Below are 24,359 nucleotides of genomic sequence, written 5' to 3'. Positions count from 1 at the left end.
GAAAGGGCGGAGGATCATTCTTCAGGAATGTAATTAGATATTGTCACAACTAATCTAAAAATTATTCTTGTGAGATTTTAACTTGAGGTAATTGACCCACATATTTGGTTGCAAGGAGAGTGATGATCAACACTGCGAAATTTAAGATGGTTAACTGCATCACTTCTATTTCTACTCAATATTAGGTAGACAATTTTTTTGTGCACCCATAAGGTTATTAGAAATCATCTCGGCCACCATTTATTCTTATGGTAACCATAGCAATGGATTTTGACCAGTATCAGTTGCATTGGTGTTAAATAAATTGTCACCTTAAACATACCAGTCAACCATGGTGTCTTTTTTTCTGTCATTGTTTGTTTTACTAGTAATACCTTTATATTGTTTAAAAGTATGTTTGCGTAACAGCATGATAAAAACAAACACATCTGTCACCTTAAATATCATTTCATAGATTGCTAGTCTTATGAGTAAAAACTCTATCGCGAAATATACAAATAGAGTTTAGAATGCTACACCGTTTTAAGTATTTTTCTAATTGTTTCATTTCGACAATTTGTTTCGAAACATGACATTAATTACAGCCGACCTGTCACTGCGTGGAATGACGCACAATTTGGTTTCAATATTTTACATGATGCCGACAGAAAAGGTCACAAGGGCAGAAAGATCTGGAGAAGAAATCAAGTAATATGCTTGATATCGATACTGTCGTGATATCCTACGTACAATGATATAAACCTATCATAATATGGGCAGTGTATGCAACAAGAATCATGATGAAATGAATCACGTATTACTACATCTGAAAATGTGATCAATTTTTGAAGACATTTGCCAATCATTATGACTCAGTAACTTTTGGGTGCTATAACTTCCAAAACACGAGGAATCAATACAAAATTAAAATTATGTGGTAGAACTTATGGATACCCTTTCAATACGTTTCCACAAGCATTTACTACCATAACCTAAAAGTATGTATTTAGTTCAATATCAATTTATTTCACAAATACGCATATATAATACAAACCTGACGTGGGAACACGTATCTATAGTATTATAACGTACATCCATTATACGAAATTGAAGCAGGTTTATGCATACATGGGAAATGTTGTTTGGGACCTTAAAAAAAAGGAAAAACAAGCGTAGATTGTTACAGAAGCCCCCCCCCCCCCCATACAGAATACTATATATCATGCAGATAAGTGAAAATATTGCAGAAGGAAAGGCTGAGTTGTGTAACCAAGAGGAAAGTGGGGAAGGGAAAAAAGAGGGAATTGTGAAATGGAGTATTGGATATTCAGAGGACAGTGCACGTTTCGCATGATTAAAATGCTACACAATTGCCTACAGCCGCAGTAATAACTGCATTTATGAGTACAAAATACACATATTGACCATAAATTAAAGGTCACATAATTATCATCAATCAACATCTTTAGGATGCAAGGAGGTGTTTTTAAGGCTTTGCTGGTATACAGATAAACTGGGGGCAGATTTAATATCAGCTGACAGATCATTTCACATCTTAGGACAGGAATAAATAACAGTCTTTTGTGCAAAGATGCGGTGCGTGCATGAGTTACATGGAACAAGTTTTGCTGACGAGTGCATGGAGTATATGAACATGACTGTTTTTCTTATCCTATGAAACGCATTCTACTGTAGGAACCGACGAGTATAAGTTCACAAGAATTTTTTTGAGTTGATTCCGTAATATTTCACACTCTTATTCGTTATGGAATTGGTTCCGTCATTTACTGAGAAAAGAATAATAGCCTTGTGTTACATATCTGTTCATTTATCACTGCATTTGGCGATTGTTTGGAGATTTGATATAGTATTTTCCTGTAACATGTATCATATTTGGTTGCCATGAACCATGAAAAAAATCTATTAATCTAATTCAGTTCCAACCTAGACAAGAAACTTTGATTTTAGCCAAAGATGAGAGTACAGAAAATTGTGAGAACATGGAGAGATGGGGAGAGAATTTAAGGATAACATACACACGCATGCACATTGTCATGTACACACGATCACTATCATCATGACTATAGCTGTTACATAATTATTATATGTATGGATGTATACAATTTCGCAATGTTATGCGTGTGATTGAGGTGTGGCCCGCAAAGACAAGAAAGTGTCTATGTTATTCTCATCTATGTTATGGTTTACATATTTATAGCGACAAATATTTATTTTGCACACAGTGGATTTTATACAGGGGAGGCATTGGGGCGGGCGGAAACTGAAAAGTACACTGCAAAAAGTCCGGTGTTAAATAGTGAACACCGAGCTGGTGTTAAATTTTCGGTGCTCATTTATGGTGTTAAATTAACACCCCCGGGTGTCATTTCCAAATCTTAAACTGTTTTTTGAAGAGTTTCTTAGTAACTGCACTTCTTGTTGATTTTTTATTTAAACAAGACGATCAAGAATTTTACATTAAAATACTATATTTTTGAAAAAATGTGAAAATAAATTTACGCCAAAGTAACACCAGCTGGTGTAGTCTCTTATTGAAGCTGGACGGGTGTTAAACCATTGATATTAACACCAACAAATATCAAATCAACACCATGTGATGTCATTTTTGAATTAACACCAGTACAGTGTCAAAATAACACCAGGTACAGTGTCAAATTAACACCACGAAGTGTCAGGTGAACACCATCACAGTGCATTTTTAACACCTGTGGGTGTGGTCCTTTATTGAAGTTTGATCGGTGTTAGATTTAACACCCGTGGTGTTAAATCTAACACCGATGTTTTTACAGTGTAGTATCAATATGGGGCAATTATTTGCCACCTCCACTAAGTGGGTCAGAAAGAACTGTATAGCTGATACACGCTGATTAAACTGTACAGTAAAGTCACTTAATGAATTTCGATTTAAAACACTATCTTAATCTTGATTTCGTGCTCATCGCGCTACTGGAATAGCTGAAGCGAAAGGAAAATGGCTGACAACTTTGTTTAGAAGGCTATTTTTGTTGTTGTTTTTGTGGTTTTAGATGATTTGCGTTGACACTGTTTTTCTTTTCTTATTACTTATCTCTCAAAAACCACGTCTTTGTAAAAAAAACAAGAACAGCTACTAATTTCAGACCAACATCAGTATAAATTATTTTTCTTTTTGTTTTATAAATCATCACAATCACAAAAATCTGAAAATTTTAAACTCCTCTTATCTCTGGGGTTATGCCACTGCTCTCTATGGAAATATATATGGGCCTACACAGTGATCAGTGGGTTGTGCAGATTGTAAGGATAGCACGCCCTCAGACCTTCATCTCCAGCTAATGGAAATTGGGTCGCCCGATTCATTAATCGACTGCTATTATCGTTATTAAAAAAAAGGCTCCATGTAGTCTAATCAATGTTAAGCATTATAAAGTATCATATCAAACGTCAGGTCGTATACCAAGACGATCATATAAAGAAAATTACCATTTTTTTTTCTTGATTAAAAGTTGATTCGGCTGTGAAGCAGTTTAATGCTCTCCTGACCCGTAAAGATGTCATTTAACATGTTAATTCATGATTTCAATGGAAGGTGGACTGTTACTTTCAGTATACGTAATTATGTCTTTTCTCAAAATGGAGGAATTGGAAACACACTACGTCTAAGCAGAACATGGCGCGCGCACACATACACACACAAACCCACACAGAGAGATACAGAGTCACTCTCCATACTTCTTTATGCCCCTCATCTTCGTTCCTCTCCTCTTCCATTAAAAACCTGCACTAATTTCATCTAACCCTCTCCCCCACTCTCCACTTTCTTTCTTTATTTTTTTTTTTATCTTCTCATGTAGCTAAAACAGTTTTAACCTAGAATGGAAATTGCACTAATGCAGAAGAAGCTGGTATACAGTGTTTGCAGTAGCGCACAGCTGTTGTGGGCGTGGTCAGGGGGATAAGTCACTTGTATTGCACGCTACACTGGCACGTGACATGCTGCACGAGCCAATGAATAAACGAACATGCCGTGTTCCATGACATCCAACCATGAGACTAATGGTGATTGGTGGGAGAGAATGGACACACACCTAACACAATGATTGGAAATTGCCTGCTCAAGGAGTGTCATTGATAGGCAGAAGTATTATGAAATGCACCCGAACAGGAAAGATCATTTTGCGAAAAATGATACGTCTTTTAACGCATACAATAAATATTACTCTTTGATTCAATTATCAATCTCATTCATCACACTTTCCCTAGACTCAGATTGTTTGTATCATTGTGATATCTCGTACCATCACAACTGTTTTATAGTTATACAAATGTACATTCACTAAATGACAGGCAACACGTATATTAATTTTGTCTGATGCAAAAGGCATATCAAAATGTTGGGGGTTTTTTTGGATAATTTTAATCTTTACTTAACTTCTGTCCAAACATTCGTACATTTCTAGTCATGTTTGTCTTCCGTACCATCTCTTCAATCTCTCACTGTGCAGGTTTGTTCATATTCTTTCAAAAATATGTGAAACGGTGTACTGTTCTTTGTATGCTAATTCCTTGTTCAATTCCATTCGATTTTCAATTCAATTTATTCATTTCATAAAATTACATTCAAAATATCTACATCGATGTGTGAGTCAAAGGAGGAAATCACACAAAAGCCTAGAGCTTGGAAATGGAGATTTCCTTTTGAAAATGAATGACATATATATCAACTATTGTTCTAATTTTTTTTCTGGAGAAACTGCTATCTAAAGGATTTGATTGTCACCAAGCTTCTCGAAATCAGCAGTATATAATACCATGTAATGAAATAATCAATATCAATCTTTCATCATTGCATCCCTGTAACATAACAATTATGTCTATAACCTCCATTTCAGCTAATAGGCTTCACGGAATTTTGATTGATTACCGCAGGATACCAAAATAGAGATAGAAGAAGGCGACCTACAAGGAGTGAGAGATGGTGTTTTTTTTTCAAACTATTTTTTTTTTGCAGTATTCGATTTAGTTTAATGTATATATTAAGCATACTTTGTCAGCTTATAAACCCTGTGATGATATAGTGGTGGCTCAATTAAGAAAAAGACAATCAAACTTTGCTGCCCGAAATGTGTCATGATTTTCAAATGGATGACAACAATTTTATTACTCTGTCACTATCAAGAAATTTGCAAATGGAATATCGATAATACATTGCTTTTGAAATGGTTTATTCTAACCATGCAAACATTTCCGCAAGTAGCAAATGACTAATGTTCACTTTTCTTAAGCATTTCAAGATCAGTCATAAACCGCATTTTTTTAGTTCACAGCTTCATTTTTAAACAAAAGCCATGTGACAAAATAATGCATGATACCCAGATAGCATGGTATTGTGTAATCGTGCAGCTCTTTTCGTACAAGAATGTGTAATGGGTGCATTGTTTCACAGCAGGCCTACTTCTGATAAAGATATACAAAGGAGAAGGAAATCGCTAAAAATCGCTACAAAATCTCCAGCATGAGCTGAACGCAGCGTGTCAAACGCTCTGTTTCACAGCTAAAAGTTCTGAGATTCTTGAAATATCCGCTTGATCGCTCGCGAAGGTAGCTGGCTCGCTCTTTATTAATTTGACTCGTCTTCCGCATCCGCAAGCACGAGGGCGTGCTCTCGCCACTGTATATCGCTATTCCGATGTGGATCAGTGGTGCTAAACTTCTGAACACAGCAAGAGTGAACTCTACTTTATATCTCTCTTTCTCTCCCCCTCTCTCTGTCTCTCTTTATATATGCCTCAAATAGCACGGCCTTGGATAACTGCGTCCTACTTTTGACATGACCAAAAACAGTTTAATATCTCTCTCTTTCTAGGATCTAGAGGAATTTTCAGCTCTGTTGGCCAGAGCTTTCTGAATTGTATCTGTATTTCATACGAGAAAGCTAGCAAGCTGATGATTTTTATCACACAGAACAACAGTTAAAGACTTCAAAATATCCCATGGAATTACCACTCTGAATTTCACTTTCATGTCCACTTCCAACACACACACACACACACACACACACACACACACACGCACGCACACACACACACACACGCACACACACACACATACACACACACACACACACACTTATATGATACTATATATGTGTGTGTGTGTGTGTGTGTGTATGTATATATATATATATATATATATATATATATGATATATATGATATGTTATCATATCAACATACTAAGAAAGGGACAGAGGGAACAAGAAGAGAGATAAGATGTTTGGATGGATGGATCCTCTGAATATCGATGATTATTATTTTATGCATAACAACGAAATTTACAATTAACCGTGACGCTGGCACGGACAGATTGCCTCGTGACATTTGCAGGTGTTAACCAAGTCGATTTAAAACAAGACAAACTGACACTCATGGCGTTCCTAATGCCATGCCCATCTTCATCAAAACACATTATGACCATCACTGATACGTTTTTGTCCCTCTTCTGACGTCATCAATCTGCAGCCAATGCGTTGGCAATCTTTCATGGTGGGCGTGGCAATTCATGTGAATCTTGCAACATCTGGCAGGCACAAGGGGGTTTCAGTCGTTAAACTAAATGTTGTATCTCGTCATAGAAAACTTTTCCAGCCAGCGTGAGGGCTCGATCACCAGAGCATTCCAGAATTTGCTACCACATTCAGCTGTGACACACAAGAAGAGCTGTGAAGGAGAAATCCGCCTTGATATTAGCTCTGTGGATGTGGTTGATGCCTGGAACATTTTCAGTTCGGTGTGGTCGCATCTCTCTAACCTTAGACGTGAAGATATTGACGGCAGACGAGGAATTATTCAATTAATGTGATCTCACAGCGATGTCTGAAATGTGTCAAAGGAAACCAAAACCCAAAGAGAAATGTGGATTGAGTGAAAGCAGCAACATTAGTAGAACACATCAGTGAAATTTTGAGGAAAATCGGACAATCAATGCAAAAGTTACGAATTTTTAAAGTTCTTTGAGTTTTGGTTGCCTTTGCTGGACTTGACATCATTTTATGCAGGATACATCTGTGCTTACGCAACTTTGATATTAGCTGATTTATCTGTAAAATAATCATGAGGATTTACTATGCATGGTGTTTACAGGGATGGCAAAAGAAAGATAATGTTTCTTGATGTGGATACTAAAAGAATTCACAGAGAGTAGAAAGTACAAAATGGCGTTTATAATTCATTTGCTTTATGCTCAAAGGCGCAAATTAATTACCGTGAACAAATTATACTGTCTATGATATAATACTATTGTAAGAAGCTCTACTACAACTAAGTGAGATGGAAACAATTTTTCAATTAATAGTAGTGCAAAGTATAGTCGCACAGCCTTTTAAAAGCTCCAACTATTTGTGCACAAAATATGAACAACAACAACAAAATGTCTAAAAGCAGCCAACCGGTTGGTAAAAGAACAATTTACTGAACTCCGCAAAACTCCTGTCATGGGCGCTGCAACAGATATCCCGATGCCAGTTGGCATTCCTTTTTATTGTTATTATTCCGGATTCTATTATGGTCTCACGAACATCTTCCCCTTAAACACGCTATCCGTGAGCGCATAGCGAGGAAGATTACTCGTTTTTTGACAAATTTAATTAGAATTGATTCATTGCTTCCACTGACACCAGGATGGCAACCACAATGACCTCGAGTAGATGTTCATATCATGGGTTTAATTACAGGAGGCAGGGCTAACGAAGCGTCGTACGTTACAGAGGAATACCTGGCCACTATTAGCATCCCGTACATGAAAAAAAAAATGAATAAAAAAGGGAAAAAAAGAGCAAGGTAGTACGACAAGGAGAAATATGATAACGGCCAGACGATAGAAGTGAATCAGAGAATACTTGTGACTATCTATCCTCAAGCTAAAAAACGAATGTGCTATCAGGCCCTGAAAGAGAAAATAAGCCGCTGTTTAAAAGTCAGTGACCAGTCCTTCTGCACTCCATACATTTCACGCAAACTCTGTTCATATCTCAGAGTATATTACTATATACGAACGCGTTTACGGTTCATATCTATTAAGGGTATGGTACATCAAATTCTCGGTATTGAACATATGAATTATACGAATCAAGTACAGTTCCCTAAAAATTTGTTTCATGGCAAAATTAGCATTTTTGTGTAAAAGAGGAAGGTTGAAGTAATGGAAAGTTACATATCATGTAAGGCACTCACTGTCTGGTGAAAATACATCAAACATGATGATTCTCTGAGACCTAAAATCATTTTTTAACTCAGATACACTGAAAAACCAGACTGACAAGAAATGCAATTGATCAAAAGACAAGGACTCATACTCAGTTTCCGTCTCTGTAACTAAAACACATCATGTGCATGCACAACTTCGACGTTGCAGTGGCACAAAATGAGCATATCTTTTCTCTAACCGTCTTCAGCTTTACCAATAATCTTGTTACTTTTGCGTGTAACATCAAATCAGACCAGATCTCCCAGTCAACTCATGACACGTGTTTTATATATATACGTTTGTAAAAGTTTGTCCTGTGTTATAAGTGGAAATTTTGAGGATGACTATAGTTGCGACATTTTCTGAAGAAAAAAAAATCAAAGAAAAACAAAACACTATCAGTACAGTGTGAGGAATGCATATTACTCGACATAGACACACACACACACATACATCTACAAAAAACAACATTGATAATAACAACAATATATTGATGATAATGATTATGATGATGATGATGATAATAATAATAATGATGATAATAATAATGATAATAATAATAATAATAATAATAACAATAATAAAAAATTTAATAATAATAATAATAATAATAATAATAATAGTAATAATAATAATAATAATAGTTAATAATAATAATAATAATAATAATAATAATAATAACAATAACAATAATAATAACAGACAAAGGTAAATAAAGTTCTGGCGTGCTTCATCAGAATCATATTATGACTACCAATACTTGGAATAAGACGTTTTTCTATTCTACGAAAAATTCAGATTGTTGCTGCCATCGAAAGAAAGAATTCGACACGGATAATTCTAAGAATGTATGGTCAATTGCCTATTCAATCCTTTTAATGTCAGTGGTATATCTACTCTGCATAAGACGAGAGCATAAGTCAAAGTGTTACGGTAACTACAAGACAATAGAGAGAAGCACATAGATTACACATACACAAAAACAGGTGGGTATATTGACACGGATGGATAGATGGTATACTTCGGACATGAGGAAGAACAGCCGTTGGCTGAATCATGTGCCGTGTTGAAATTACATCTTTATTACATCACAATGTAACATGGAAAGCCCAGGCTCCCCCATGATTAAACAAACCCAAGGCACAGAAATATACAGAGAGAGGATAAAGACCAGGGTATGGGAGAGAGAGAGGGAGAGAGATATATATGGAGGGAGAGAGATATGAGAGGGGGAGAAATAGGGAGAGAGGTACTGCAGGAAAGAGGAAGCACAAGTATTAATCCGGTGTCCTGTCGTTGGGGACGCCCTTACCTATTTCCATCTACACCAAATTGGGTTTCACCTACTAATCTCTTTTGGACGTGTAATTCGAGATCAATGGGTTTTACCACTGATCTTTGAAGTAGAAATCCAGTAAGTTTCCACGTCTTATCCCCAATACGAGCGGATCAGTAGTTAAATATTTTATGGGTCGATGAGTGCCATTTTGATGGTTTCCTATCAAAAAGCTACATTACGGATAAATTCATTATTCTGTCATTATGGGAATGTAGTTTGGAAATGGGAGAGTTTTCATTGAAACTTAAAAGTTACTGTGAGTTTGCTTAAATGTAGAAAACATGGGGTCCAGTTTGTGAAAGTCTAATGAGAGGCTTTTCACTCATATTATGACAGAGCACGCTTATGAGAGTCTACATGAAATGAAATAAATTTACTTCTCTTTAAAAGTCCCTCATATATGAGCAGCTTTGGCCATTCCGAGATTCATGTAGAGACTTTTATGTGATAACTTCATGAAACGGACCCATGGTGCGGTGTACATCACAATCGTTTTCAATTAAAAAGATTCATCTATAATCTCACTGAAATGGTTCTTGTGCTAACTAACATAAAACATAGCATTCATCACACATACATGCACACACACACGCACAAGAAGAAGAAAAAAAAAAAAAAACAAGGAGAAAGAACGAACACAAATTTGTTGTGATATACTAGGTGCTATAAGACTCTTATCTTCATACACCATGGGTGGCCGTTTCTAATTAAAGTTTGTTTTCAGCTTTATCAGGTATATACTGTATCTGATGTTACTTTCCACCTATGAATGATCAAATGCCATATCTCATTTTTGTCATTCAATGCTGGCCATTGCATTAAGTCCAAACACTCCATACAATTCACATAACTCTTTACTCAAGGGATATATAAGAAAAGGTACTAAAATGTTGCAAATATACCATCTCCACTCAAAGGAAGAAAGAATACATGTGTGGAATGTACCAGTAATATGAGTCGCAGTGCTCATAGTTATGCAACCTCTTCTTACGCACACACACACAACACACACACACACACACACACACGCACACAAACACACACATATAAACTCCATCATACGTGTGGGTACACTCACACAGAAAACTGAAACATGCTGGAAACTCCTGTGCAACTAAATACTAGTACAATTTCTTCTTGACCCTCTCGGGCTGGAATTCACAACGGTATTTAATTTGCAGTCTGTAGACTATGCAAATTGCTATTGCAAAAATGCACTTGAAACATGGTATACTCCAACACACATCTAATAATAAATGCATGCTGACACATGAATGTGCAATGTATATCTATCTTGTGCTTGTTTTAGACTAGTCCATGAATTTCAAACAATGCATTTGATTTGAAACTACCTTTGTGAATTTTGGCCCTGGTGTTTTTGCTGATACATGTACTAAACCAAGTTCATTATCATATTGAAAGTACTGAACTTTGCTCACACGACTTTAGATATACCATGCACAGACAACCAATTCAAACCACATTCTAAATGACTGTCGCTTTAACACAGACATATGAAGTCCAGCATAAGAATCTACCACAATTTAATTAAACCGTTCAGGATCATTCACTTGACATTACATACAACATAACTTACACTAAGTAACCATAGACATCCAACATATACATGTTCTAATCATTTGAATACATACTGTACATACATTTAATCTTTTTTTATGTACAACAGAATGATACTTCAAATTATAAAAGATGTTCTTCTAATGGGTGGGTGATACTTTCCTCCATAAACAACTTTACATATCTAGTTCACCCCACATACATTTTCTCTCCCCTATTCGGCCTATGCTAGCATATTTCTTCGTTTTACATGTATATACAGTATCTTTTTTCCCCAACTGGATTTTTGGAATAGTATCACCTTGCACACACAAACAACAGGATTACAAATTAATATGTTGTACTTTTGGGGAATTTAAACATTTTGATGTGACTACATTTCCAAATTATTAACTAAAAAAATCTATTCCAAAAAAAAAAAAAAAAATCAGTATTGCATTACTTAGTGATGTATTTCACTGCCGAATGATATGCCTACATACACAATATTGTTCCAAAACAATAAATTGTAGAGTTTGCATCATGCAGATCTTAACCATACGTGGCATGAAATCCAGCTACTCATCAACATATTACTAATATATATCTAAGAATGTTTGCTTGATTTCGTTCATTTACTGCAAATTCAAATCAGTTTAGAGACAGAGCTGTCCATGCCACCTATCACAAAAAATGGAAAAAATAAGTAATTGTTCATCATCAATACACTGTACTTGTACAAGCATGCAATGTTCTTTCAGACAAGTATGTCTGTGCTGAACTTCATTCTTATGCAGTACTTGTGTATACGTTTCTTGTATTTTGAAAGTCTATTAAACTCTTGAATCATGAGGTGGGATGCTACAGTGTACATGGACTGTAAGAGATTGAAAAAGAAAAAAAGATATAAACAGGACAAGCAATTACTTTAGCCATATTCTATAGAATAATTCTATTGAGGGGGACTTTCAACTCTAAGAAGACAGGTGGACCATTTTGACAGATTTGAATGTCTTTGCTATATAAAAAGAAGTGTTGAATGTTGCTAATGTTATCATTATCTTGCATGAGAAAGGAAAAAGCTCAGAGTTGCTCAGTTTGTCCTAGCAGCTACTAGGCTGGTGCATACCATGAACCTTATTACTTCATGTGAAAAGTGCATTTAAATCAATAACTTGCTCCAATACCACATTCACACAAATTATCCCTGCCCCACAATGAAAAAGGACTGAGTGGCAGGAAATCTATTTTTCTGTGGTGCTCACACACAAATGACTGGTTTGATGACGAAGCACAATATTGATGGGGGTCTCTGATTTGTTCTAGCAGTGGCAACTACTGCACTTATTCCATTCAATACAAAATTCTGGTTTATTTGCAGCTACAGACTACACCCGAATATCACTGGCTGAGTATTTATGTCATAACAACATACAAAGAACCAGAGGCTGACTTAGTTTTGACAGTTTGCTTCTTACACTGCATATCCCTTCAAATTTTTTTTTTTTTTTGTCAGCTTAGAACTGATCTGTTGGGAACTATTTACAGAGTTGATGGGCTTTATAATAGACTCTAGCCTCAAACTTACTGCCCAACTTTATATACATGGCGGTGATTATATTTGTATAATACATATTTGATCTGTTTATGTACAGTTCATTGCAGAAGCTGGAAAAGAAAGGAATAGGGCTTGTAAAGCACATCATGTGCAAAACACCATCATACTCATTCAACTTGACAGAAAAGGAAATGGATAAAAGAGTCTTCAATGGCACTACATATCATATGTTATGCAGCTATGTGTACTTACATTATGTAACAGCAGAGTCAAAGTGTAGTTACAACATTTATTGTGCAAATTGTAGTTTGCTGAGATTTCTACTTTATTTCTATCTTGATTCTTGAATGATGCAAACATGTTATAAGTCTTTGGCAAGCCAGATCATGCACCTCTCCATTTTCTCCATTTACAGTCCATCATGTACACAATGTACGGCACATTCTTAAAGACTAAAACTTCTCCTAAGCATGGAGTAGTACCGGGTATGTGTATCTTCTGCATACAGTAGTTTTTACAGATCTTGTCACACTAGTGCTATTTGAGAGAATCATTGTTTCTTTGTTGATCTACTGTCAAAGCAAAGTAACAATTGTAGCTTTCACAGGCAAATACCTGTTTGATGCAGCTTAAATTCTTTCTTTTTTTTTAAAGTTGATTCTCTTTCTTTGGCAGCTTTGACATTCGCACAGTGATCATGCCTTGATATATCAGATAACTAATGAAAATGTCTTTTTTAAATCTTTACTTTTCTATCATTTTCCATGCGTATATTTTGCATCTTTTCCAATGTCTTCACAAACTTATTTCAATTTTTTTTTTCATTATTATCATTATCATTTTTTTTTTTTTTTTTTTGGGGGGGGGAGAAGGAACATTTCACATTTGGGTCCTTTAGCAAATAATGAAATAAAGAATGTTAAAATGAGTAGTAATCTGCTTTGCAAACAGGCATTAATTAACGCACTGTCATTGTAGAAATTAACGCACTGTCGCTGTCACTGTAGAAAATTCAGGTCACAGAAAAATTGCGCAATATCTTCTATAAAAAAAATGTGCAATTGGAGTAGTTATTCATTAAAGGTTTGAATTAGAGACATGTTTGAGGTCAACATCAGCAATAAGAAAAAGAGTCACTTAAAAGTGATGATTCAATTAACATTAACATTTCTAACATATCAAATTATTTTCCTCCACATCAAAGACAAGACTGCAATAGTTGCTTGTCTAGGGAACTGCAATAGAAATAAAAATTTGTCATGCTCTGCAATGGGCAATCATGAACATACTGTAAAAGTGGAAATTTCTGCACTTTCTGCGCAACCAGAAACTAGCCCCAAAACAAAAGCACTCAAATATGTGTGCTTCTCATATGTGCCACTATTTCATGTCTTCAATCCATGGAATCAAAAATATGCAAAATTCATTTTACCAACAGAGTGAAAAAAATTACTTGTGCAAAAATATCCACTTTTAGAGTACAGTACATGCAGCTGTGAGTTGGTAAATTTTGGTTTGAGCACAGTGTTATAAAGCCCCACATTTCAAGCCTTGCAGACAATGGACAAGTGATGTTACTGTACAAGTAAACTAAACCTCACAATCTACCCTGGCTACCAAATACACATTTTACAGGGGAAGGACATACGCATCTACATCGTGGGTTGATGCAATAACAGGACAACAGTTCTTCCTACTTAATTTCATGCAGGGCTGTCTCTAAAAAAAAATCTGACTCTTCAGATTTTTGAGAGTCAGCCCTATACTCTCTCTTTTACCACCCAAAATGTTTGCCATTTCCAAAATTTAATATTTGATTTTCAATATTCAAAATTACCCGAATATGGACAGGTTGGCGCAAAAATGTAAAGTGCGTGTGAAAGTTGCATTTCAAAGAATTTTAACTACAAACAACAATGAAGTAATGAATACATCTTCAAAGTATATATATCCTGATTTTAAACATAGTCAATTCTTTATGAGTTGAAGTAGTAGAAGATAGCGGCGAGTATCTGTCTTCGTCGATAACAAACCTCAAAATACAATATGGAAGGGCATGGTTTGTGATAAACTGCATGTAAGTCACAGCTTTTCCTGCTGTCCTACGAGATTCGAGTTGACTGTAATTGCTTTTTTTACTTCATACTTGGAACTTTATGAAGTGGTCTTGATCGACTGAGACAAAAAAGCTACTACTACTACCCACCTACAGCTATAAACATTGAATTATGAATTGTGAAGAACATGCAATGTGATGCAGAACATGACATTATTTGGAAATCAACATATCAAATATACAAAAAATGGCAGACTAGTTCACCTATTAGCAACTGAAATGCCCCAAACTGCCCATCTCATTACTTCCTAAAACGCACAAAACCTCCTAGTTTTTTTTCCCAAATAGTTTTATGCTTAACCATTTTTTTTTTGTTTTTATAAAATATATAATTTAGAATATGCAATTTGAAAGAGGTCAAAGGTCAACAAAAGTATGTCAGAATTATTTCTGCGACACATCATTCTCTGGGTAAAGTCTTGATAGGCTTTCAAATAAACTTAAAATAGACAAAAATAAACATGCAGTGAGCTATTTCACATCATTTAGAAAGTTGATGAAATAAGAGCAATATTGTTGTACCTTCCAGTGAACCATAGGCCTTTATGTACAGAATCTTCAGTTGCTAAAGGGTTAAAAACTTGCCTCATCAAGGAACCTTGATGAAATATATATTGCAATGGCTATAACTAAATGTAGAAAAGCATATGCAAAAAAACAAAGAAGAAAGATTATTATTTGTTTTGTGTGCCTGAACAAAGACAGCTAGTCAAACAATGCAAACACGGCATTAGTTGCCAATGGGCAGATACACACAAGTTTTATATTATATATATCATTGTAATTGCACAGAAAAAACAAAGAGTAGAATAATTTCATCAAGGTCTCCACACTTACAATTTTGTGGCTTTCCATGTTATGCATTGGAATTGTCCAGCACTGACGTGCATATGAAGATGTAATAAATTATTAATACATGAAAGTTCATGGTGTATTGTTTAGGCTAAATTTTAGTAGGGGAGCATACCTGAAACTCTGATGCAAAGGTTGTTTTTTTGTTTCAAAGTAGTCCATAATGAAGAAGTCATGATAAATCATACATGGCAAGGATTCGACGAAAAGTGTCAGTTACCAAGTGGCTGAAATACACTGACTCAACATGACTTGTCTCTCACATTCATAAATGTGTTTGTGACTTGAGTTTATAATGGCGTTCAGTAGGTGTTTTTTTTAATAGTTTGTTTGCTCAGAGCTGGTCTAACACATCCTTCGCTACACAGGTATGAGCAGAATCAAACATTAAATCATTAATCCTTTCATATCTAAGGCAACAAATTCTCCTTTGAGATGCCTTTACAAATAATTATGATATGAAAGTTCCTAAGATTAATAAATATGAGCAGTTTGTGCTCAGATATGATGGTGATTGACTGCACTCTTTTGAGCCTGGTCCCATACGTTGTATCCTCCCCTGACCTCCCAATACAAAACACTTTCTCCATGCTCTTGTCACTGCATGTAACCAAAGTAAATCTGAACAAAAACCAGTCATCACTGAAGTTATAGCAAAGCTTTGCATTGCTGCTATGTCTGCAACTCTTATGCAACTGCTGATAGTGGTGCATCCTTCAACTAGGTGCATCCAAGCAAACTGAAGTGATTCCTGTTAGATTTCTTGTGACTATATTTACTTCGGTGTAGATAAACACCATAAAAACAACACTGGAAAACAACTAGTTGCATACTTTGAATGCTTGCAGAAATTTTTTTCTAATGGAAATCAAAATGTCTAGATCTGTATCTATCTCTAGCGTAACAGAAATTAGGTTTCATATGATACCAAATCAAAGGGATCCAATTTACGCGTTCTGCCAAAATGTCCTATTGCTAAATATTGACCAGCTTCATGGTTTTACCATAATATGTGTAAATGCAAATGTGAATGAAGTGAACATGGTACATCAATACCAAGCTAAGATTGATGTGGGGGATGGAGGGGGGATGGGGGGGGGGGGGGGGGGGGGAGGGGCTGATACCCTATGGAAAGGGACGAAGTAGGCATTAGGAGATCACCAGACTTGGAACTCAAAGTCATCGTCCTGCTTGAACACTCTGAAGAAGACGAGGATGGTGATGAAGCACCATGTGTTGCCAAAAATTATCAGAAGAAGAGCCGCCCACGTTATCTGAACAGAGATATACACAGAAAGTCAATCAGGGCAATGTATCAATAATTGACCTTCTCTTAACAGGAACCTCCTACATTTAGCATCACACAGCATTACTTCTAGATATCGGCAGGGAACTTAAGCATTGATTTTCAGCAATACACAGGAATTTTGCATGTTTAGCATCATTTCTCAAGCCATAGCTTATGGCCAAGTTGTTGGTTCCAGTCATTATTCACGTGCCACTAGAAGGTAACAGTGAGATTACAGATTAAGCATCTCCCAGAAGATAAATAATCCAATGATCCTAAGTATGAGACAGGATTCTTATTGTGAAGATAGCACCTCTGCTGCGGCATCCATAGATTTGATTTTGAGTGAATTTTTAAACAAGCAAATACCATTTGTAAGTTTGGTATCAGATATACAAGTATGATAAAGCAAAGTATGAAAAATTCTGTTAAGGCAATAATTAAATCATGAAAGGAATTTGTGACTTATTTTCACATGAAATGACATAATGCTATTTGCAAGAAATACAGACTGCACAGATTCAAAACTTGACTTCACACAAATTCAAGTAGCATGGTAGTTGGGATGCTCTGTATTCATCTTGCTGTGATGAAGAAATTTGTTGCATTGTGGCTAATCCGCCTCTTTGATCATCTTATGAGTCACGCATCAGGTTCATTCATAAGGAATGCAACATGCCAGAGAGACTACTACTTAGTTCAGTTACTGCAGGGAGGTTCAAGAGAGTGGAGTCACAACTGTCGTATTTCCTTTGAAGTCACGTTTGATGCCGACACTCAAAAATATTTGAAGCATGTGGCAAACTGGATCTGCCGCGCAGATAGGAAGACAATTGAATCATGTCTCATTGCATTATCATCAGCCACTTTCTAACGAAAATATGTCTTTCTGATGGTAATTACTTTTCGCCATCCCTACTTATAAAAGATAGGTGGTATATAATGGTAAAGACACAGGGATGCGCGAATAGAAATTGCGCAAAGAATGATAAAATGAAAATGAAAATTACTCGACTGGCCGTGCCCGGCCACTAATCTGATATATCTACTAATATAGAATTATAAATACTCGAAGATTATTCCATATCAGTTTTATTTGGAGGAATTAAGTGGAAAAGTGATAAAACCGGCTTTCTGGGAGGGTACAATTTTAAACACTTTCACATGATACAGCTCTGATTTACACTTTTGCACACATTTCTTGAAGGGATTGGCCTTTGTTTAATGAGCTTTATCATTATGTGAGATTTCGTTTCATTTAATAGATAAACAAGCAAAAGATAGCCAACATTAAGTTAACGTTCAAAATGAATCTTCAGATTGCTCAGCAAGACGGCGGCATCAAACCCGTCACCAAAGGCACAGATGCACCTGTGGAATTCTTTTGTACAACGATAGAAAAGTGACAACTGTTTGAATAATTACAGCCAGTTGGAACTCCATCTCTTAAACTTCCTTGGTTACTGCTATGGAGAAGGAGAAAACAAGAGATGGTATGTATGTAAATGACTCACCGTCCCGGCATGTAAGAGAACGAGGGGCAGACCGTATGCTGAGAGAACGATACCAGAAGTGAGGAAGTAGCAGAGTTCCTGCAACGCACTACTAGTGGCTCCAATGCTGTCAGAGCTGGCAAGCCTGTTGCCGATCATGATGGGAAGTGGGCACATGACGTAGAATACAATCACAAACATTGGCCACCACACCCTGTTGGATATATGAAAACAAGTGCAGACTTGAAAGAAATGTTCATTGCAATTGTAACAGTGCCACTAGTGCATTCAAGATGCACTGTACAAGCATTATAGTCAACAGTCAGCAAATATTTTATCATGGATATCTTACATTTCTTCTATTCAGGCTCCAGAGTCAGTAACAATATGGTGATAAAATGATATTGTCACATGAGCTGCTTCTGTATCAAGTGATGAGAAACTCCCACATGAATACTATGACAATGTCTATAACTTAATTTAATATCACCAAAGAAAATAAAAAACTTTGTCTCCAAATGATAATTGAGTACATAAAGGAAATATCTTTAATACTTTCACATTTAAAAAAAAAAAAAAAAAGTGATCTCTGTCGGGACCACTGTAGACATTTAGTACAGCATTTTGTACTCACCCAGCTGATATTTCTTGAAATAATCTAGTATGAAAAAAAAAAAAATGTTATAATTGCCAACAGTAATTTTGCACACACAGGAATCGATAAGGATTTTCCCTTTAATTGGAAAGCCTCTGGGATCTGTACTATGCTGAGGGAGATTGAACTAACATCCACCTCCAAAAAACAAACAAACAAACAAACACAATAAACACTTCTTTGTGTGTTTGTGTGTCACCACATGGATCAAATCTGAGGATACTACTTACTGTCCAAGTCCAGGGATTGCACAGGCCAGGACATTCATGAGAATCCCCATGGAGGCCGAGAAGGCCAAACCAACTAAGCTGAAAGCACAGAAATGAGAAAATATTGTTGACGTAAGTACTACTGCATAGCAATCACTTTCATTGTAATCACTTTCCAATGGTGATGCAGGTTATTGATACAGAATACACTTTTTTTTTTCTATAACTGCAGATCAAATAATAACTAACAGTAATGATGATAAATAATAATCATTATTGTACTACTTTAATTAACAGAGTAATTAATACTCAAAAAGAAAGTTGAAAGTTTCCTTTTAAAAAAGTCGGAGATAGTATGGAAGTCACAGTTCATCAAATCACAAAATCAAACTATCTACATTGTATTAAGCGTGCTGTCAGTGCTGACCACAGTTCACATGCAAATTACACTGGTACAGGTGATGATGCTCTCCCACAGCCACCACATGAATATTCACTAAATTCTCCTTTTTTTTTATGAAACCAAAGAGAAAATATCATGTCTTTTCCAATATCTTTGAAGAGTTGCAATGAATTAGGCAGTTATTTGAATCATTTAGGAGAGTCAGACTCACTCAGTTACTTAAAAAAAGAAAAATTATTCATCTTTCTTAAATCTATTTTCACTTTTCCATGTACACACACCAATAGAAGAACTATGTGACAATTACATAATCCTCTCACCTGAATGCATGACTGCAACCAATATTATTCTATTAGGAACACACGCTAACCTATCTGGTTTCAAAGAAAGTCATTATCACATGTTCAAACTACACTCAATTCATCATAGTGACCATTCAATGGAGTTTTTCTTTTTAAGCTAGATATGCTCTGATATCCACTGCCATCTATTCATTTTTCCTGTTTTTTTTTTTCTTCTTCTTTCTTGAGACTGTGAGGAGGGCTCCTTGAACAATATGTCAATTACTTAACAAACCTCTGTATTTACAAACATCACTTACCCTATTATGTGTAGGAAGTCCAAGCACCAGGGCAATGCAGAGCATGAAATGTAATCACAAGGTTGAGAAAATGTGTCATGATTGGAACAAAACATGATATCAGGCTTACAATCGTATAGAACAAACTTTAAATAAAATGATGCCAGTATACATGCTTATATCAAATTTTTGTTACAGTGAGGTTAGTGTCTGATTCAGTCAAGTGTCTTTAATACCGAGATTCAGAAATATTTGCAGTGTAAGAATTTGTGAATTTCCGCTACCTTTGGCTAGCACAAATTCTATAAAGTTTCCACAAAAAATCTGTACAATTGTCTATGCACATTTTGAACAAGTTGCATTATGTGGTTCATCAGCTGATAATTTACCACAGTAGACATATATGTGCGTATTAAAGAATGTGTGTGTGTACAACATGTATGGTGTCCTAGTATTCATCTGAGCTTGTGTGTGTTCACAAATATGTTGGTAACTCTCAATGCAGGTCATGTGTTTGAATGGATTGTTTGTCTGTATTCTTGTAATGTGCAGTGCTGATTGTCTAAAAAGAGGTATGATGCACACAAATCAGAGATGGCAAGGGGGGGGGGGGGGGGGGGGGGGTTGTATCCCGTTCCCCTGAAAGGAGCTTTCGATTTGGTGCATACTACACAAACTGCTACTGGTATTTTGGCTTATTCTGATGATGAAAAAAAAAAAGCGATTTATTTGTGTGTGTGGTTGGAAATCTCGTTTTCGTGTTTTGGGAGTCCTATCTGCTGGGCCTGAGTAAAAGCTATGAGGCAAGTAAGCCTGATAAAGACTCCTGAGGTGCAAGTCTCACACACAAGGTGTGGGTCTTGGGAAGTCTGTGGTATGCATATGATCTTTTTTTTTTTTTTTTTGGTTAATTGGATGAAAACATACTAAGCAACTGCACAGCGCAATTCAGTTCAGAACATGTGAGTACACTGTATGTCTTTGAGCTGCTATGGGTGAAGATTTAACCCTGTGAAAATGAAGCCATTAATGGTGTTATTTTTGTAACCTTATACTAAATCTCACATTTTTGTTGACCTGAGAAAAATACAGAGGTCTACTTGTACTAACATATATACAGTACAATGTGTATTTTTCTGAAGCCATATTTTATGACATTAGATTAGCATAGTTTCTCTAGATCTACACAATTGTTTTCCCCAAAGTCTGGCCACAAATGTTTGCTCAGAGTGGAATTTCATCAAGTGTGGTTCTGAAGTGGTTACACTCATTTCACAGTAAACCGCAATATAAATGATATTCAAAATCAGAACATCAACAATCAAATTTGAAGTTAAAAACTGGAACATCAACGATCAAAATAGTAAAATAGTAACTATGATTTACAATTTTGATTGTTGGTGTTCAGTTTCGGCAAATAGCATACAGATTTCCGTCTTAAAGGGTGTGTACAGTTCTGGTCGAGGTGAGGATTTAGCTTTTAACATTTTGCGAGATATTCAGAAATCACTCTATGAGATGTCAAAGAGCATGCAGTTCTAAGGGGTATCAAAAGTTTATTTGATGAAAATCGGTTTTGAAATGGCTGAGATATCCAAAAACAAGGTGAAACAAGGAGATCCTAATAAAGTTGTGGCATGTCCACTTTTATTATTGTCACTTTTTGGGATATCTCAGCCATTTGAAAACCAATTTTCATCAAATAAACGTTGATTCCTTCTTAAGATTACATGCTCTTTCATATTTCATAAGAAGCTTTTCATTATCTCACTTAGGAATGTTCAAAACATGAATCCCCACCTCAACCAGTACTGCACAGTCCCTTTAAACTGCTGTGGACATGGCAATGAAATCATTGAGGGTATGACATTATCAACTCACTCATCTGAATATTCATAAGGACTCACTGGTCAAGAACTATTTTCGAAAAAATTTGAAATTTGAAAATGTAATATCTTCCTTATTTCCTATCAGATTTTTGTCGTATTGTTCTGTAGGGCATACAGTTGTATTTTTCTTTCTTTTGAAATGTACAAGTGTATTTATTTTCAAGGTGGACTTCCTCTTAAAGGATACACTTGTATACTAGTCCATAGAAAAACTCGCTGTGATCGATTTGTGATCGCTAACACTATACGACAGTCAGATCCAACCAGGCATCAGCTGTATCACATGGAATGTTGCCATTGTCAGCATTGAGTATTCATCATTTTGAGGATTAATAACAAAGGCAACAAGCTCAGTGAGAGAGGGGAAAACATGTTCTTCGCATATCGTTTTGAGTTGAAGATTGAATTTTACACCAATGCAAAACTGCACTTGATTCTACTACCAGGACTTCAGTTCTTTCAGTACTTTCCTAGCTGGTATTACACTCGGTAGTTTAGAGACTAAAAAGTGCTTCACTGCTACACTGTACTTCTACTTCTACTTCTACTTCTACTTCGGTACTCGACAGGATCCATCACTCTGAACGTAGCGTCGAGGGGACTAGTGAGTTTTGCTAGATTTAGGTCAGTTTGTCTTCTGTTGAACTTGTAGTAATCTTGTACTCTGTATTGCATTGGCAGCCTAGTACCAGAGACAGGATTCTTTCTAACGTCAACGATAGACCTAGAGCAGATCCAGAAAAAAATAAAAACATCACTATGTGTCCATGAATGATGATTAGACCTAGTCTAGACTATAGAACTTAACGTTAGTTAGACGCGGGGTTCTACATAGAATCTATTCATTGACCTACAAATACCGTAATTTAATTTCATTACCACATATCACATAACACCAGTCTGCAGTCATAACGATGCGGTTTGTTATGCTGGTACTGCAACTGGTTGAACCCTACATTGGTTTATTTAGAACTTGATACCTGTATGTACATTATTGTACCCGTAGTCTGTAGAGAATAAAGTTACGCTACGTAAAATGTATCGTAAATAGCTTTACACGTACACCGCACCGCACCGCTCGGCTCGGCGACGCCGTCACCCGCACCAGGCGGTATCTGCCGCGCGCTGCTGCGTGCATTGGCAATGACCATTGAATTTCTACAGCAACATGACATGGTCGCTGACAACATCCAACATTTAAACAGCCAAGTTGTAACAGCTTGCGCAGGTCCTTGGTGTGGTGTGCGGACAGGCCTTAAAGCCCTAAAATTTCTTTCAGAATACACATATACCGTCGATAAAATTAAATGATAAATCGTATAAATACGATTGAACGCCACAGCATACTTACTCTTGATCCCTGCCATCTTGTTTTGCTTCAGGACAATTTAACCCGGAAGTGAAAAGGGTACCTCGTGATGGTACGTTCCGAGTCATAAAATCAAGTGCACCGAACGCTCTTGCGAAGATGTAAACATAGTATACCAGTACTGTACAGAAGACTAAGGGGCCCGTTTCCGTAATATTGATTCCTATCAAATGAACACATAAAAATCAAAATACGTGTACCCAAATCAACGCAAATCAGCATTACATAATCATAATCGATGAAATCATTATTCTAGCTCATTCAGCAAACAACACATTCAATTAAGAAATACTTTGTTTCTCCTCCCCATTAGATAAGCTATGATGGGGGCAATGCATGCACCACCACCCCTCCCCGGAGCCCAATCCCACCCTTCCCACTAGTTTCTTTACCTCTCCCATTCCACCTTAGCTCCCTGTTATACCTGTGGCCATTTGGCTCCCGGTTCTTCCATAATTTTCAAATTTTGAGGATTTTCCCATTTGCTAAAAGATTATGGCGTAGCTATAGTCACTGGTGTAGCCGGGGGGGGGGGGGGCGATGGGGGCGGTCGCCCCCCCCCCCCCCCCCCTAAGATTTGGACCGGGGATTTGGGAGGCGGGAAAAAAAATGCGTGTATACTGTATGCATGCACATGAAGCGGGTCTCCTTTGCAACCTTTCATCAAATAAGATATTTTTTTTTTTAATATTTCACTCAAAGTGTGCACCAGATCGTTGAATTTCAATTCAAAATATGCAAAATCACTTGTGCTTCGGAGGGGATATCCCCCTCCCAAACCCTCCTCCTCTGTGCCTCTTTCCCTAGCTAAGTACACTTTTTAGATTTA

At 36.4% G+C, this 24,359-nt stretch overlaps 1 protein-coding gene across 2 annotated transcripts; it reads right to left on the bottom strand.

Annotated features, from left to right (window-relative positions):
* Positions 1–16,763: 16,763 nt before the first annotated feature.
* LOC139741226 (leptin receptor gene-related protein-like) lies at positions 16,764–23,533 on the bottom strand. 2 transcript variants are annotated; one of them, XM_071651831.1, is made up of 4 exons: positions 23,514–23,533; positions 19,311–19,390; positions 18,447–18,639; positions 16,764–16,918 (listed from the first exon to the last, which is right to left on the bottom strand). In XM_071651831.1, exons 1-4 carry the CDS (start codon positions 23,526–23,528, stop codon positions 16,802–16,804), a joined length of 405 nt encoding a protein of 134 aa, XP_071507932.1. In that variant the 5' UTR covers positions 23,529–23,533; the 3' UTR covers positions 16,764–16,801. The 2 variants fall into 2 exon arrangements, with proteins under 2 accessions (XP_071507932.1, XP_071507924.1); XM_071651823.1 differs by lacking the exon at positions 23,514–23,533 and adding an exon at positions 20,294–20,553 and having other exon boundaries at positions 19,311–19,388.
* Positions 23,534–24,359: the final 826 nt, after the last annotated feature.

This window comes from Diadema antillarum, unplaced genomic scaffold (genome assembly GCF_040938485.1).
Source record: "Diadema antillarum isolate AM-2024a unplaced genomic scaffold, OU_Dant_1.0 scf00000031, whole genome shotgun sequence".
Classification (NCBI taxonomy): Eukaryota; Metazoa; Echinodermata; class Echinoidea; order Diadematoida; family Diadematidae; genus Diadema; species Diadema antillarum.
The sequence above is the reverse complement of the archived record's forward strand: the minus strand, read 5'-3'. Positions and strand labels throughout refer to the sequence as shown.